Source organism: Coturnix japonica, chromosome 10 (genome assembly GCF_001577835.2).
Source record: "Coturnix japonica isolate 7356 chromosome 10, Coturnix japonica 2.1, whole genome shotgun sequence".
NCBI lineage: Eukaryota > Metazoa > Chordata > Aves > Galliformes > Phasianidae > Coturnix > Coturnix japonica.
In genome coordinates, this window is record NC_029525.1 from 11,806,844 (window position 1) to 11,823,904 (window position 17,061).

The 17,061-nt window shown below is 47.9% G+C and overlaps 1 protein-coding gene across 4 annotated transcripts; it reads left to right on the top strand.

The window, feature by feature from the left end:
* On the top strand, positions 1-13,429 carry DET1 (DET1 partner of COP1 E3 ubiquitin ligase). Of its 4 annotated transcripts, none has more exons than XM_015873045.2 (5): positions 1-107; positions 701-1,812; positions 4,687-4,877; positions 6,518-6,709; positions 10,540-13,429. In XM_015873045.2, exons 2-5 carry the CDS (start codon positions 730-732, stop codon positions 10,727-10,729), a joined length of 1,656 nt encoding a protein of 551 aa, XP_015728531.1. In that variant the 5' UTR covers positions 1-107; positions 701-729; the 3' UTR covers positions 10,730-13,429. The 4 variants fall into 4 exon arrangements, with proteins under 4 accessions (XP_015728531.1, XP_015728532.1, XP_032302649.1 ...); XM_015873046.2 differs by having other exon boundaries at positions 25-151; XM_015873044.2 differs by having other exon boundaries at positions 26-443.
* The last annotated feature ends 3,632 nt before the right edge of the window (positions 13,430-17,061 follow it).

Genomic DNA, 17,061 nt, shown 5'->3' on the forward strand with positions numbered 1-17,061 from the left:
CGCTGCTCCACCGACCGGAAGCGGAAGCGGGCGTTGAGGGTGACGCCTTCTCGCCGCCGTCGCGGTGCGTCGTTGTGTGGTGGCGGCAAGATGGCGGCGGCCATACAGTAAGAGGCGGCGGCGGCGGCGGGTCCAGCGCCGGGCTCCGTTGGTGAGCGCGGCCTGCACCCTTCGTGGGCTCCGCCACACCGTGGCTTCCAGGCCCGGGGGGCTCCGAGCTCCTCTGTGCCCCGAGGGCCCGGACCTGAGCCCCAGTTCCCTGCGGGGCAGAGGCAGAGCGGCCCCCGGTCCGCAGGCTCCAGTCAGGCCGCTCGTTGATCCTCCTGTTCCCGGTGACCCACAGGCCGCCCCGTTTCCCCCCGGGCTCCCTCTGTCCCCGCTGTCCCGGCTGCTCTCACCCCCATCCCGGTGCTGCCGTGTCCCTTCATTCCGGTGGTACCCACGTATGTGTGCTGCCTTCCTCGGCTCCATCCTTCCCTGTGCCCTGCAGGCTGTTCTGCAGGTCCCATCTCCCTGCTGGGTTCTCTCTGGGTACCTCCTGCTGTCCCCGTTATGTCCCACTGAACCCCCTCTCCCAGTCCGTCTCCCAAAGGCTTTTTCAGCTGCCCCCACCTTTATGGGATTGTGAGTTTGCTCGCAGCTCCATCTCTTGTTATCAGCCTTGGTGAGGTCCCACGGTGAGTGTGTGCACCATCTGCAGCAGGGTGAAGATGAAGTAATGCTCTGACCATGGACCATGATGCCCCCACAATCAAGCCTCGCCGCATTCAGAACCAGAACGTCATCCACCGCCTGGAGCGCCGTCGGATCAGCTCTGGCAAGGCTGGCACCCACTGGCACCAGGTCCGTGTCTTCCACCAGAACGTCTTCCCCAACTTCACCGTGGTCAATGTGGAGAAGCCTCCCTGCTTCTTGCGCAAGTTCTCCCCTGATGGGCGCTACTTCATCGCCTTCTCCTCCGACCAGACCTCCCTGGAGATCTATGAGTATCAGGGCTGCCAGGCGGCTGAGGACCTCCTGCAAGGCTACGAGGGGGAGATCCTGGCTAATGGCAATGACCAAAGATCTGTCAACATCCGAGGGCGGCTCTTTGAGCGCTTCTTCGTCCTGCTCCATATCACCAATGTGGCCTCTAATGGGGAGCACCTGAACCGCGAGTGCAGCTTGTTCACTGACGACTGTCGGTACGTCATCGTTGGCTCTGCTGCTTACCTGCCTGAGGAGCCTCACCCTCCCTTCTTTGAGGTCTATCGCAACAGTGAGTCGGTGACCCCCAACCCTCGCTCCCCTCTGGAAGATTATTCCTTGCATATCATTGACCTCCACACGGGCAGACTCTGTGACACGAGGACTTTCAAGTGCGACAAAGTCATCCTCTCTCATAACCAGGGGCTGTACCTGTATAAGAACATCTTGGCCATTCTCTCTGTGCAGCAGCAGACTATTCACGTCTTTCAGGTGACGCCCGAGGGGACTTTCATCGATGTGCGGACAATCGGCCGCTTCTGCTATGAGGATGATCTCCTGACACTGTCTGCAGTGTATCCCGAGGTGCAGAGGGACACTCAGACGGGGATGGCAAACCCCTACAAAGAGCCCTTCATAAACTCTTTGAAGCACAGGCTGCTGGTGTACCTGTGGAGAAGGGCAGAGCAGGACGGCAGCGCAATAGCAAAGAGGAGGTTCTTCCAATACTTTGATCAACTGAGGCAGCTCCGCATGTGGAAGATGCAGCTTTTGGATGAGAACCACCTGTTTATCAAATACACTAGTGAAGATGTAGTGACGCTGCGGGTAACAGATCCTTCCCAGGTATTGCCTGCCACCTGGGGCTCCCTGTTGCTTGGGGGCAAATGCTCTCAAGCAGGTTCAGTGCTGTGAGCGGCATTTTGTAGCTGAGCCTGTGAATGTTCACTAGATGTGCTGTTTAGGATCCCATTACTTCATTCTTGCGTGAACATTTGACACCCTTGGTATTGAATAACTTCAGTATCTTTTGCTCTCACGATTTCACCACATTCTTTGCAACTGAAAATGAGGCAGAAAAGATCTTAGGTGTTATCGAGTCCCCTTTCTCCAGGGATTGTTCCCTGTGCTCAGAAGTGCTTCACAGTGCCCTTTCCCTCCTAAATCCCCAGCTGATTTTTTTAGCTGCTATTTCATGTAATACACTCGCATTGTAGAGGTAGTCTCTCCCTTTTCTTCTGCATCTTCGAGCATGTTTTTCAAATATAATATCTCCATTTTTCACCAGTAGAATTACCTTTTCTATGCTGCCTACGTACTTACTCTTTCAGGCTTCTGTCAGAGCTAGTATTTATGATCTCTCCAAATTGAAGTAGCAGCTCTTAAATCCAGCTAATGTGCCAATTGCTTTTCCTTTCTGTTTAGTACTAAAGAAGTCAAATTAGAGTAAATGTAGCTCAGATGGTGCTGGGTCCCTCCAGGCTTTTCACCATCCCACGTGTTGATCATCTCTTTTCACCACTGTTACTGTTACTCAGTCTTTGAGCTGTGTGAAGCTGAGCAAGGTATTTTTCACATTAACCTACTTTAGTCCTTTGCTCTGTGCCGTTTGGTTGTTTGTTATGGAAGTATTTGGCAAAAACAATTAATAAATCTCTACCTCTGAAGTTTGTCAGGTTCTTCCCTAGGTGCTTGTTTATCCTTCCCATCCCATCCTTCCCATCTTACTGGTTCCACTACTTAGACCCTAAAATAAATGGGCAGTAATTCTTGGTGACCATGATTTCCCTTTTATGTTTGTTTTGGGGTAACTATTTTAGGAGGGAATAAATGAGGCTAAAACTGTTTTTACCCACTGGTGTAAAATGGGAGTGGCTGTCTCAGGAGCGTGAAAGCTTTGCAGTGTGTTGCTTGTATTTAGAGTGGTGTTCCTGACCCAAGCCTCAGGCCACCCCAGTGTGAATGTTAGTGGGAGTGTCAGCTCTGCTCCCTGCTGCGGTTTTGTGCCTGCTTTGCTCCAACCTGTTCTTGATTTGCTTCACCTGAAGGTTACTTTTAGCTACAAATTGTGGCTTGTTTGTGCCGTTCCTCAGGTGATGTATTTTCTGCTGGAGGGAAGCATCTTCTTTCTTTCTTCTTTCTTTCAGAGGATAATTCCAGATGTGGAGCAGCCTGACCTGCCCGAGTTTAGTCTTGGCGTTAGGGCTTCGTGAAGAACACTTTGGTCACAGAATACCTAAAGCTCCCATTTATTTCTTTCATCTATCAGGGCAGGACATGAGTCTGGTTTCAGGATCCTCTGTTCCTTTAGGCTCCTCTGCTAAGGAGGCTGAGGAAGTTGCTGTTCACACTTGCAGGTTGCCTATATGTTGCTGTGTATATGTAGCTTAGGGGTTGTTGTTCCTGGCTTGTATTTCAGCTTAGCCAGCTTTGCTGTGTGCTTTTTGTAACTGCTGTCTGTACCATGTTTACGCTTTGCCTGTGTCACAGGTGCTGCTAAAATGTAGGGAGAAACATTTCTCTGGTTGAGGGCATCTCTGTGTTGAGGGCAATGGAACTTCTTTATTTAGGGCTGGAGGAGATTCCCCGCAGTTTTATAAGATGTAAATAGTTTCTACTTCTGCTGTCTCCTCTTATTTTCTCTCTGCTCCAAAGCTGTATTTCAGGAGGGCTTTCCTTTCCTCAGGCAGTTCAGTGAGTAACCTCATTCAGCGTGCTTCATTTTAACGTGTGGGGGTCGGGTTGTACCATCACCATTTATTTTGGGTCCGTAAAACAAGTAAACCTTGTGATATTTACAGATGGATGAGGTGGGCAGGATACCTGCCGTCATCGCTGAGCATTGACTGGGAGCAGGATGTGAAGCATTCAGAAATGGTGTTTATGAGCTGATATGTGCATATCAGTGAATTAGTTACATCTGAAGGAGGGACAGGCTTTGTAGTACTGGAAATCCAGCCCTGTCCTGTTTAATGAAAGCTACGTTTGGTGACCAAGAATTAAATATGCCCCTTCCTGGTGAGATGGGAATGTCCTTTCCCTTTATTGTAGCTGTGCTGGTACACACACGGTGTTTTTCTCCACCTCTGGCTTGTTGATGCTGTGAAGCACTGACATTGCTGATGTACAATACAGCACCTGGGCTTTCTTGCATGAGAATGATATTAAAAAGAAGTTGTTAATGTCTTTCAGATGTTCATTTCTACATCAGCAGGGTATCAGAAGGGCCCAGCTTTTTGTAAGCAGTGGTGTAGTGCACAACGCTCTGGAAAGGCTCATCCCTGTGTGGTGGAAATAGTAAGAAGGGAGAGCAAATAATTTCTCTGCATAAAGGAAAGGATGATTTGTTGCCAGCCAGCGCTGGGTTTAAAATCATTTTGTCAGCAGGAATGAAAATTAAATTTGGCACTTCAGATTTGGTGGAGGGCAGAGAGGGAGAGGAAACAGAAATATTGACATCCAGTTTGAGAAGGAAAATTGGAAGCCCATTCAGTTATGTTTTTTTTTTCCCCCATGAATAACGACATCATGGTAAACAGGTGGATAATTTGGTGCCTGTTGAGGCATTTGAATAGCAGAATGGATTAGTGTGAAGATGTGGGATTCTCCTGCACTGCAAAGACATTTGGGTAGGGTGTGAAGCCTTGCATGGGGAGGAGGAAGGGCCACCTTCCTTGTGTGTGCACTCTGGCTAACCCTCTCCTCTGTCTCTCTCCCCAGCCTTCATTCTTTGTCGTGTACAACATGGTGAGCACAGAGGTTATCGCTGTGTTTGAGAACACATCCAATGAACTGCTGGAGCTGTTTGAGAACTTCTGTGACCTCTTCAGGAACGCCACTTTGCACAGCGAGGCGGTCCAGTTCCCCTGCTCGGCTTCCAGCAACAACTTTGCCAGGCAGATCCAGCGCCGGTGAGCCATTCGGAGCATGCTTTGTACCATATAGCCACGCTCACCCCCGTCAGCTGAAGGCTAGTATCAGATAACCACCCTGAGACAAACAGCTCCTGTAGTCGCTGAGTGATGTGAGGGTCTGACTGGGACCTGCTTCATCTTGCTGCCTCGTTCACCTGGTCTTGTATTCCACAGTATCTGTCTTTGTGTGGGAAGGAAGAAGGCAATGGTGCCATTCGGTGTTTAGCAGGGAAAGGAATTTTAAGGGCAAGATGTTGCTTGCTCTCTTTGAGCGGTACCTCCTCTGGAGATCATTAAAACAGTACTGCCTAGTAGCTTTGGGCCCCGTAGATAAGATTTATCAAGATGCTACATCATCTAATTGGATGTATTTTGCCAAGTGGCCTTCTTTAAATTTAGTGTGCAACAAGCTGTGTTCTGTAACAGCAGTAAACAGCTTGTGGTTCTCATTGAACTCTGCTTGGGAAAGGAAATGGATCTGCCTAGACTTGTTGTGAAAACTGAGCAAAACATCAAAATAAGCAGGGTTTCCAGAATGTTCTTTAACAGTCAAACGTGGATTTAATGAGGCAGAGTGTGTTATTTCTCTTGGAATGTGTTTTTATGTGACTCAGGGTGTTTTGTTCTTCTAGTGACTTGTTTGACATCATCCAAAGTACTTGGCAGTCGCTTATGGGAGTGAAGCTTTGGCTGATTTTAGTTGCACATCCCATAAGTAAGAGTAAGTTGACTGTAGCATCTTGGAGTTCCCTGTCACAAAATCCCTCTTGCTAAGGGGGAAGACAGAACGAGGGAGCTCACAGCTGGCGCCTAAAGAACAGTTTCTGCCTTGTGCTGAAACCTAGAGGAGAATCTATTCATCCACTCGACTGTGAGAACATGTAACAGAAATCTTTAACTTAAGTAGCAAAGTGTAATAATGCTGTACACACAGAAAGCTTGCTTTTGGCTGTGTTTCTTTTCAAAGGGAAACAGTTTACTGTCTGTGGTGTATGATGTTCATGCGGCCGATCTGTCCTTGCTTGAGGAAAGCGCTGATTTTATTTGGAAAAAGAAATCCAACCTGCGTTAGTCTCTTCACCTGGAAGAGCTTTGAGCTCACCGTGGTTTTGAAGAGCGTTCTGCTTCTCTTCAAGGTTTTTCCACGTCTCAGGTTTCTCCCTCTACATGTTTAAAGCACGATGGCTAGAGAGGGGGGGGATTCTAGAGTCAACCTTAAGGGCTCAACCGTTGCTGTGAAACACACTGGCTTTCGCTTGTGCTGTTTACAGGCTTTGTGGCAAAACTTGGATTGACTGATAAGCTGCTAATCCACCTCTCCCTGTTTCTGATCCTGTTCATTTCCTGTACTGTGGAGCAGCTGAGGCCAGACCTTGTGGATAGGCAGCCTTGTCCTTCTATCAGTTTGGACTTTCAGAGCAGAAACAGTAATGATGAGGGAGGATAAAAAGGTCACCAGAGCTGGTTGATGGTTGAATCACTATGATACATCTTTGGAAGTGAGCTGTTCTACTTCTTACACTGCTGCTGTTTTTCTTTCTCTATCAGTTTTCCTCCATTTTTTTTCTTTTCTTTTTAAAGCTGTACCATTCCCCTGTAGCCTTTGTGAGTAAAACCTGCTTCTTGGTTTGCTTCAGGTTCAAAGACACTATTGTGAATGCCAAGTATGGAGGACACACAGAGGCTGTGCGGAGGCTGCTGGGCCAGCTCCCAATCAGTGCCCAGTCGTACAGTGGCAGCCCGTACCTTGACCTCTCCCTTTTCAGCTATGATGACAAGTGGGTGTCTGTCATGGAGCGGCCCAAGACCTGCGGTGATCACCCTATAAGGTATGAAACAGGCTGAGAAGCTGTATGTGAGGAGAGAGCATGAGGGTAATTAAATCACCTCTGCCACGTGGTATGAAATTTGCTGAAAGAACAGACATTCTCTCTCAGTGAGAAGGCACAAGGTGCCTTTCTCTCTCGACATCCTTTGGCCAGAGGGCTTATGTCAGTAGTTGCACAAAGCCTGGCTGATCTCCTGGTGATAAATCTCACCATATATGTATGGGAGAGCCCTCCAGGTTTTGTCACTGAGCTGCCTTATGGCAGATTTAGGTTGCAAAGAGCGAACCTTTTCCATATGAACGCTCTCGTTCCCCTTTCTAGTACAGTTCAGCCTTCCTGTGTGGGCAGCAAATATGTTTCTGGGTGCTTGCTTTCCTGTGCTGGAAGGATTCTTTCTGAACACGTAGGGTGAGCTGGTGAGGATCACCTGGTTTGTCCTGTGAATAAAATGTTGTCTGGATTAGGTGTTATTCATAAAGCTACTGGTATTGATTTTGCTATTTTCAGACTTCCCTTTTTTCCCCTGTTTACGTTTCTCGCCCTGGGAGCCGTATTCCTCTTCGTGCCCCTCTTCTATCTATGATCTATAGGAAATTTATTTCTATAGTAGAAGTTTAGCCAGGTGTAAAAGCCGTTCTGTACCTCTTATGTCTGAATCTTCAATGCTGGCAGGAGGAAGAACTCCAAGCCTGAGAATAAGGAGGTTTGCAGTGCTTCCTTTACAAACACTGCGACTGTTTATTTCTTTTTGTTGGCTGCAGCTATGGCGGCAAGCAGTACTGGTTAAAAATTCAGCATCTCCTGCCTGAAAGGCTTAAATCAAAGGGGCTGAGTTCTCCAGGCAGAATAGTCTTTCCGCTTATAGTGTCGAGAAAGGGAAATGAACCTATGCTTGAAAACCAAAGAAAGCCTTCAGTGTCTAAGTGCTTTGTTTAGCAACTGGATGCATGTTGGGGGCTCTGACAGCCCCGGGGGTCCATTCTGGATGGTTTCCCAAATTTATTTTCATCAGTGCATTCTCAAAACCTGATTTCGTGTCTCCCCTGGCCCTGACTCAGGTGCTGGGGATCTTCTGATTATTCCTGTGCACTCAATTCCCACATTATGTATATTTAATTGTTGGGTTGGTGGTTTTTTTTTCCCTCCCCCTGCCCATATGATTTGGTTTAATCTCCAGCTCCCATGCTATCTGCAGAGAAAAGCCTGCCCTTTCCCCCTTGTCATGCTTGACGTTGGGAAAACTTGCAGGGCAGTGGTTGTCTGCCAGCGCCAACCTGCTCAGGGCTCCTGCAGACAAAAGGGAGCAAAACCTCAGTCATTTGCTGTGGTTACCGTCTTTGTAGTAAACAAAGCCAAGTGCCACCTTTCCTCCCTCCCTTGAGCAAAGCGGCATTTCAGAGCCAGAGCTTTTAAAGCTCAAAGCTGTGCAGTCAATTAGGGCTTGAATAGGGCCTGGGAGCAGTGGGGCTCCTGGTTTTTGGGAAGTAAGCAGAAGACCAGGCGCTAACCTTAACCATTCAGTAGCTGAAGTAGCACCGCTGTGTTTCTCACGTGCGAAACAAAGGGATTAATAAAATAAAACCGCTGCCCGTTGTGGTTGGAGAGCTTGGAAATGAGGGAAGACGGGGTTTGTAATTTAAGTTCTCTGGCTGGCTGAAGTGCAGAGACCTTCAGCAGCTACGGGTGCTATGGACTGCACTTCCTGACATCACATCTGTGAGATGAAGGCCTCTGTCTGTTTGACTCACCAGTTTCAGCGCCTCTGTGCCTGGTGCTCTTTTGACCCGTACTGCCTTTCTGTGTTCAGTAGGTTCAGCCCTCATTTCTGGCTACTTCAGAGGCCAGTGGTGGTTTGCTGTCAGGCAGGAAGGACTTCAGGTTCCCCATCACTGCCATTTTCCAATATCTTTTCAGGAGGCTTGAAGAGAAATTCAGTGGGTGAAATGATGGGACTTGTGAGGAAGAGGCTCTAACACAGCTTTACCTATAGCAGGGGGTCTCTAAAATCCATCTAGATGGCTAATAAGGAGCCATTTAACCAAAAAATTGGTCTGCAGATAAATCTTCCATTTTCATATGGTTTGAAAAGGCTGGTCTTGCTGTTTCTGTTGACATACAATTTTATATTGCAGTGCCTAATTTATCCCCAGAGTGAGAGCCCATGGAAATGGCCTCTGATTGCAGAGCACTTTTAAAAATAGATTTAAAAATACCAAACTGAACACATCTTTGAGATTACAGGGAGCTTCATCTTGAGTAGTAAATTATTGTGAATTGGGGAGAGAGAGGAGCAGACCAGGGACTATGCTTTATTTAAAGAATGACCCTCCACATACCCAGCCTTGTGTAGGAGGGAGAGGGCTTTTAAAAAGCCAAATACCAAGATTGTGACTCTCTTGCTGAGTTCTTGTGTGCAATTTTCAGGCAGAGCTGGCTGGCACTTTGATTCAGAGGAAGAGAGAGGAGAGTGGCCCTCCAGGAAGAACATGAGGATCTCAATAGGCTGTGCTGTTAAAATGTGGAGTATGTCTGCTCCTGAAACAGCATTGCCTGTATCTATCATCACCTGTTCTTTCCAGGCTGAGAGCTGAGTGCATTGTATTGCTTGCCAGGAGAAGTGGGGGGAAATGTGCTCTAGTATTAAAAGCATTCTCTGTGTTAAAACCAGAGGAAAAATGCAAAATGTCCACATCCGCAAAGCGATGGTGGGAAAGGAAACAGCTGGAAGACAAAATGGCAATTCTGTTCCTGAAACTGAAATGGCAGAGAAAATGCTCTGGGGAGATCAGTTCTTCAGGTGAGAACTTGAGCCCTGTCAGCTAGAGCTCAGCTGCCTTGTGAAGGTACCAAATCCCCACTGTGTTTTTGGGAAGATGCGGTCATTGCAGAGAATCCCCTGTTCCCACAGCAGCACAGAGTAATGTGGAAGGTGGGCTTATGTCTGCTACAGAAAGCGAGCCTGTCCTTTAGTATGCAGAGAAGGTTCAAGAAACAAATGGCTTTCTAGACCTTGGCTTCTCAGTGCATTGCTTCATCCCCTTGGCAGCGCTCACTTCTTGCTGAAGCTGTGTTCCAGAGCTCACCTATTTGGAGACACAAATGTGCTTCCTCAGACCAACAGCCAGATTTATGAGCAACAGCAGAAAAACACATCCATTTGCCTTTACCTCTGCCCTTGCTGTGATTGTTGAATGCTGTCCACCGGGCACTTCCTGCTCAAGCCATCTTCTTGGTGATATTTGTTGTTGTGTTTGGAAATCTAACAGGATTTGCAGAGCCTTGTTTGAAGTGTAAGGTAGATTCTGGCACTATGGAGCAGAACTGGATCCAGCTGTCCACCTTTCTCTGCTGAACGGGGATGTAACTAAGCACAAACACGGCAGCATACTGACAGCAGGAGGAGAGGGAAAGGTTGGCCTTAAAGCTGGAATGAATTGCTAAGGGAGGCAAGCTCCATTCTTGGAGTATATCACACAGTATATCTGCGGTTGGCATCAAGGGGAGCAGCTTGCATTAAGAGAGTATAGAGAGTCAGCACGTGTGGGGTCTGAACCGAACTTACTTTGCCATTGTAATGTCTGCTAAATCCACCAAAATGAAGACAGAGTTTTCTGACTGATAGGAAAAGAAGTCTTTTTCTAGACAATGACAAACTAGCTGCCCCGGGTGGGAATCTCCTGTGTCGCCTAGAGCCAGACACCCAGCTGAGGATCTCCTGCCACTGAGGGAGTACCAGAAACTGAACAAGGCACTTGTCTCTGTTTGCGAAGAGTCCAGATGGCAAAGTCAATAGTCAGGAACAGCCATAATTGACTTTCTCTTCCTTTCAGATTTTACGCTCGTGATTCTGGCCTCCTGAAGTTTGAAATCCAGGCGGGACTCCTGGGGCGACCCATCAATCACACAGTGCGACGCCTGGTTGCGTTCACCTTCCACCCCTTCGAGCCCTTTGCCATCTCAGTGCAGCGTACGAATGCAGAATACGTGGTGAACTTCCACATGAGGCACAGCTGCACGTAAGGCAACGCGTGCGCAGGGCAGCTCTTCTCCTCGGGTCTGGGCCTCTGCCATAGACAGACCAAAGCCAGGCACTCATTCCTTCTAGGAAACCAAACCATCGCTCGCGTCAAGAGATCTGACCTGGGAGCTCCCTCCAGCTGACACCTCTCAGTGCCCTTAGCTGTGAAAAGGTGATCTGTTGAAATCAGACCTGCAAATATTTCTTCTCACTCTTTTCATACCGCAGCAGTTCCCACTGCATTAAGCGCTTCTGTTGTTCCCTATTCCTGTTGATGAACAAAGTGTAGCTGAGATTTGTTTCTCTGTTTCCCAGAGGCATGTCTGTTTTCTCTCCTGTTGTGTGTCTTAGGATGGCAACCATGGAGCTTTGCAACACATTTGTGGAGTGCTCCCTTCTGCACTGATGCTTTCCTACTTTGTCAAGACAAACAGCCTGTCCTAGTGGGAATGGATAGAAGCCACAGGGAGGGCTTAGGAATACAGCTACCTGTATTTGTATTGCCAGTATTACTAGGGAAATGAAATCCTGTTCTCATCCACACCATCTACTCGCACGGTTTTAATATGCAAGAGGTTAGGAAAAAAGCTATGAGAAATCACTGGAACTGAGAGAGATGAGGTGTATTCCTGACTCTTATGCAAGTAATTTGATCTTTGTGCCTTAGTATCCATAAAGCCCCTAAGTGGAAGGTGGTAAGTTAGTACCAGAAAGCCTGTGCAGCTGATTGTGTCTCTGGGGTATGAAAAAGTGAGTAAGAAGGAAGGTGGGTAGCTGGGAGGGATGTGGGGAACAACAGCAGCTCCTTGCTCCTGTTGAAAGATTTCTTTCTGCAGTGTGCATGAATCCTTATGGGTGTCTGCTGTGCAGAAGGGAGTCTCCACAGCTGGCACCCTCCTGTGTGCTGGAGAATGACCATGGAGAGCTAATAGCATTTGGGTTTCCCCAGGAAGGAGGGAGAAGACCTGAATTACTGTGCATCACTGCAGGTTTGCAGCTAAGAGATGAGTTTGTTGACTTGCGTTGCTTACATATCCCTGTTTGATACACTGTTCTCTGTGAGAACCCTTTTGGGTATTCCCAGGCTTCAAAGCACAACTGGCTGGTGTGGTGTGTTCAGCTTGGTGCTGACTGGGCCACTGCAGTGTTGATGCTGCCTAGAAATTAAGCTCCTAGGGGCAATACTACTTGTCCTGTTAGTTGGTGTGGCCTGCCCTCCTCTGTTAAGAATGGAATTTTTGGTTGTAGAGCAACGTTTGTGTTTTGCTGCACACAGAAATATGACTGTGTGCTATCAAGCATTGCAGACATCCCATGTCAGGTACAGAGGGGACAGCAGAAAACTAATGCTTGTACATGGGAAAAATCTACTTTAAATGACCCCTTTGGTGTCATCTTTGGACCAAAATGGGCTGTGGGTGATGTGTTGTGGCCACGTGGCTGTGAAGAACAATACTGAAGTCATACATTCATTTTGCATAGTAAAGCATAAGAAAATAACTTGGTGTGTTGGTGGTGCCTGCATAAAGCATGAATGTGGGACTTTACAAGGGAAGGTGACTGAGGGTCTTCAAGTCAGCCTTTACTCTCTGTTCTATGGTCTTTATTTTCCTGGCCTTGCTAAACTTAATTCTAGGATAAGGCACTGTATTTCACTGCTCTTTTTCTGGTTTATGCACTGTGGGTTTCTCAGGTCTGTCAGGAATGACTTCAGGTTGGAAGACTGCTAATAGAGGGAGCATCAGGCCATGTGTGCTTTAGGTCTGGGATCCTCTCCATCTAATAACACTATTTGTCAAGGTTTTAGGTTTTTATCCTGTGATCTGTTCCTCAAATATTCAATTAAAGCTCCAAGTGGAGAATCATTTGCACACTGTAGATCATGGAATTACCTTCTTCCTGCACCACTCTCACATTTGTTCTCACTTTCAGTATGAGACTATTTTTATGTTCTTTTCTCCAAAGCTCTCAACAGCTCCATCCAAGACTGGCTTTATGCCTTGATGTCAGCCTGGGAGGTCAGTGCTTATTAAAATAGCTGCCAGATCTCCATTTAAATGTTGTTTGGGTTTTGGTTTTTTTGGGTTTTTGGTGGCAAAAATATGAACCATTTTAGCATTTCTGCAGTAGGGGCTTTTGCCAGATTCAGGCTGTCTTTGTGAAAGCAGAGAGCACGGCGTGGGTTATTGGACTCGGGGCTGAGAGACCAGAGGTCTGCTCTTATTCTGCTATTAAATTGTTTTGTCACTAAGGGCAAATCTATTCCTGTTCCATCCGGTGTTTTCTTCTCTGTAAATGAGGCCAAAAACATATTTTCAGCTTTTGTAAAACACTTTGAGATTCATGGATAAAAAGTGCTGGGTAAGTGCTAAGTATTTTCTTATTATGTTTGCAGACTAACTGATTGATTCATTCTGGGTACTAATTGCCTTTGAGTAGCATTGCAGATCCTCTGGTCGTGGCTGCTGCATTTTATATCTACAACAGAGTTAATTTTATTACAGAGATGTATTGGAAGAAGAAAAAAGTCTCTCATGCTTGAAATTTTGATGCTTTATTTAAAAAGAATTTAAAAAGTCTGTGGTGGGGAGGGTGGGAGGAAAGGGCAAATATTTTCTACCTGATATTTTTCCTAGGCTAAGGATGAAGGTTTGTTAGGAGTGCAAGAGAAAAAGAATGGAATAAACAGAATTTGCTTTTAAGAGCATGATTTGTTGGTTTTTGTTTTCTCCAAACCTTAGTGGTGCAGCCAGGAGTCCCTTGGTTAGGAAGAGATGGTAGGGGTGTGAGTTGGGCTATGCCAGGCGTATTACACGCTAGTTTGCTGCCTCTTCCTGACATCTGGAGTAGCAGCGTGCTTCCTACCAAGGGCATTTCTGTAGCTGCTGCAGGTTTCTCATTCTTCTCTCCAGAAGAATGCTGGGGAGCAATACTTGGCCTTCGGTTATGTTTTCCTCTTAATTTTATTGCTAGTCCGTCTCGTACTCAGACTCTTCCTTCAGTCCGTTTTATAGCACTTGCCAAACCTTGTGGCCATTTTCTGCTCATGCTCCGTGATCAAGAGATAAAGGTTTAGCAGTGCAGCTTGCTTGGCAGAACTCATCACCTACCTATTGTTTTTAGGGCACTTGCATTTTCCAGCTTTGTGCTGCTTCGGACACAAAATACATTTTGCACAATGTTGTGGCTGAAAATTTGCAGAGTTCAGGGCTGGGACCCCCTTGTAACCCACTGCTGCTTTGTGACCACCCTGCATTGCACCTATATCAATCTGTTCCTGTATGCATCTGCAATCTTGGCCCTGAGAGCTTCTTCGAACCTTCCTCTATTTTGTTGTGTGCAGTTCTCTGTTGCTTTCCATTGGAGACCTTGAGCATGTCAGAAAGCTCTTGAGCCTGCAGCTCTTCAGAAAAGGTACTAAGTAACAAGGAGATGCTGAGATGCTTGACTTCAATACCATGTTTGTTAGGCAGCGGAATCCCATCTTTATTACTTCTGTGCTGCCTTTGCTTTCAAAAAAAAAAGCCTATGTAGTGTTTCTTATATAAACTGCATTAGTCAGCAGGCCACAGAAATCCCAATAGAATCAAATCTATGTATCCATTAATGGCATGTTCCTACTAAAACACTCCTTTTGGTTAACCCTTCACCCTGGGTGGCTGTCCCTGATGTAGCTCCCTGATTTTTCCTCTGTGTACTTACCTTTTGCTCTTGTGCTGGTGTCTCTTACGCTTCCTTTGTTCTCTTTTGACCCAGCTAGAAGGAGAACCAGATTTCTGAAGCTTTATTTCAGATTTCTGGTACATTCATGTGTTTTCTATTGTTTTTCACGTTTCTGTCCTCTGATTGCTTTTCTACCAGCTCTTCCTACAGGATCTCTCAGGACTTTGGAAATGGAGATGATGTCTGGAAGGTAATGGGACGTGTGGCCCTTGCAACAACTTTCCTCCTAATGCAAACCTTTATTAGAAAAGTCAGTCCTGTGGGCAAGCAACGGGACAGGATTTTGTGGGTTTGCTTTTGTGTTGCTTTCATAGTTGTTAATGTGCCTGAATGCTTGTACTTTCCTGTCTTGTTAGTGTGGTTGTAAAAGCTTTTCTGGCCAAATACTTCCTTACGAGGAGGGAATGGTGAAAGGGCTTTTATATACTTTCTTTTTTTTTCATAGCCCCTGGGCTGCGGGGGCTGAGCTGTGCAGTCAGTCATTGTAGCAGTAACAGCCTGGCACTGCCTGCCAACTAGGCTGACTGCTCATCAGGCAGCAGCAGCCCCTGCTAGAGCTGTGTTCTGGCTAAGGTCTGATTAGCCTGTGTTTCTTTCAGGGTAGCAACCAGGGGAAGAGCTGTACTTATTGTGTAAGGAAATGAATTCTTAGAAAAATACTGATGTGGAAAAACCCTGAATTGCACATTCTTTTCCTGATGTTATGACATAAAAATACCGCACCGGCTTTAGACTGGCGTGCTGGAAATGAGTAACTTGGGGGTGACTACTGCGTTCCTATGGGAGAGAACTGAAAAGGGGCACAGCGTTCCTGGTCCCAACCATTTAGGGCTGGGTTGCAGCATCTGGGTAGTGTTTTGGGAAGATGCCACGTGCACTTGTGTGTTTGGGGGCAGTTTTAGAGGAGATGGGGCTGCTTTAGAGCAGAGTGGCAGGGAGATGCTGGCTAGATTCCTCCATGAGGAATGAGCCCTTTCTCATCTTTTGTGGCCTCCATCCATCCCAGCATGTTGCAGCTTGGGGAGGGATGCAGAGCACTATGAGGACACTTTGGATGCCCCAGGAAGGACCTTGCCTCCATAGTTTCTTGTACATGGGTCTGGTGAGGATGCACTGAGCGCGGGGCCTGTAGGACAAACCAGCCCCGACTGTGGGGCGTGAAGGGAGAGCACTCCATAGGAAGCCACATCGGAGGCGCTGTGATACGACTGAGGGCGTTAAGAAGAGCAGCGGGCCCATGTGTCCACCCGGCACCTTCCCGCTGGCCATTTGATAGCTCCTCATAGGCGCAGAATGGCGTGGGGCCGGATTACATGTACCCTCCGCCTGCACCGGGAGATATGGCGCTCGCCCTCCGCCTCCGGCCCTCTGGCACCAGCGCCGTCACCATGGCTACAGGGAGAAGCAGCCATCCGCATGGAAACGGCCTTGCTGAGCCGTGCAACGAGTCTGGGGGAAACATGGTTCAAGTGGCGACTTTGGAGGGGAGAGGGGCCCTGCTGTGTGATCCTGGCCCACATCGCAGCACTGTGCGGCAATGGGGATCTCTCCTTAAGCTCTGGAGGTGCCCCAGCGTATGCCCTTGCCATAAGGATGGCTTTGGTTGCCTCTGCCCTATTTTATTCTATTTTTCCCCTAGTCTTGAGGTCAGGGTGAGGCCCAGATGAGCTGCGCTGATAACCACGGGCCACGTAGTTAAGTCACTGTTTCAGCCCTGGCTGAGAGTCCTTAATGCCTCCAAAATCCCTCTCTATAAGCAGAGGGGGAAGCTGGCAGCCAAACAAGGTCTCCTGTAACATAGGGCAGAGCAATGCCACAGCCCGGCTGGCTCTGGGCAGCAAGGTCAGAGCTAATCTCTCCCTTCCTCCCTCTCACCCCTTATCCCCCCACCAGTGGCCCTGCCCACGCCAGCTCCATCCCCAGAGAGCTCTGATAAGGGCTGGGAGAGCAGCTCTGCTGCGGGGCTGTTTGCACCCACCTGGCTTTGTCCCAGTTTCACACCGGCTCCTGGCTGCGAGCCCACCCTTTTGCAGGGATTTCCACCAAAGGAGCAGCTTTGTCCAACATGTCTGTCTATGGGCAGATTGTCTCACAGCATCTCCCAGCGCTGAAGCAGGCTGCTTTCCTGCTGTGTTCTTCACGAGGAGCCCAGGGGGCTGCCCGGCTCTCCCTGTTTTCTTGTGGTGTTTGGTAGTGGTTGGTTCTGACAGCTCAGGAAATTGGAAAATGTACTTGTGCCGTGGATGCGGCAGGAGCAAAATGAAAGGCAGCAGCCAGGTATCTGCAAGGGGCAGCATGGGGGCCATTGCTGGCAATTAGGAGCGTGAGTTGTTTGCCTGTGGGCTGCTGGATGGAGAGATGAGAGCCGTATTTCACCACTTCAGCTTGGAGGCTGCTGCTCAGAGACTGGGGCTGAATGTACGTCTTTCTCCTGCCTGGCCCTGTGTTTTGTTACCTATGTGTAGTGGGAAGCCTGGTCTGCTGCTGCACACAGAAGCAAGCAGAGGGAACGGGCTGAATGCTGGAACAGGTAGTGATGTGGCTATGAGGCACAGTGGATGTTAGCTTGACTTTATGCAAAACGAGCCACAAAGTGGTGTGGCAACAGAGG

What these genes read in the sequence shown, in the direction of transcription:
- DET1 (XM_015873045.2), top strand. Translation starts at nt 730, where the DNA reads ATGGACCATGATGCCCCCACAATCAAGCCTCGCCGCATTCAGAACCAG. An exon ending in GGGTAACAGATCCTTCCCAG is followed by an intron (nt 1,813 to 4,686) that starts GTATTGCCTGCC and finishes CTCTCTCCCCAG; the next exon opens with CCTTCATTCTTTGTCGTGTA. An exon ending in GCCAGGCAGATCCAGCGCCG is followed by an intron (nt 4,878 to 6,517) that starts GTGAGCCATTCG and finishes GGTTTGCTTCAG; the next exon opens with GTTCAAAGACACTATTGTGA.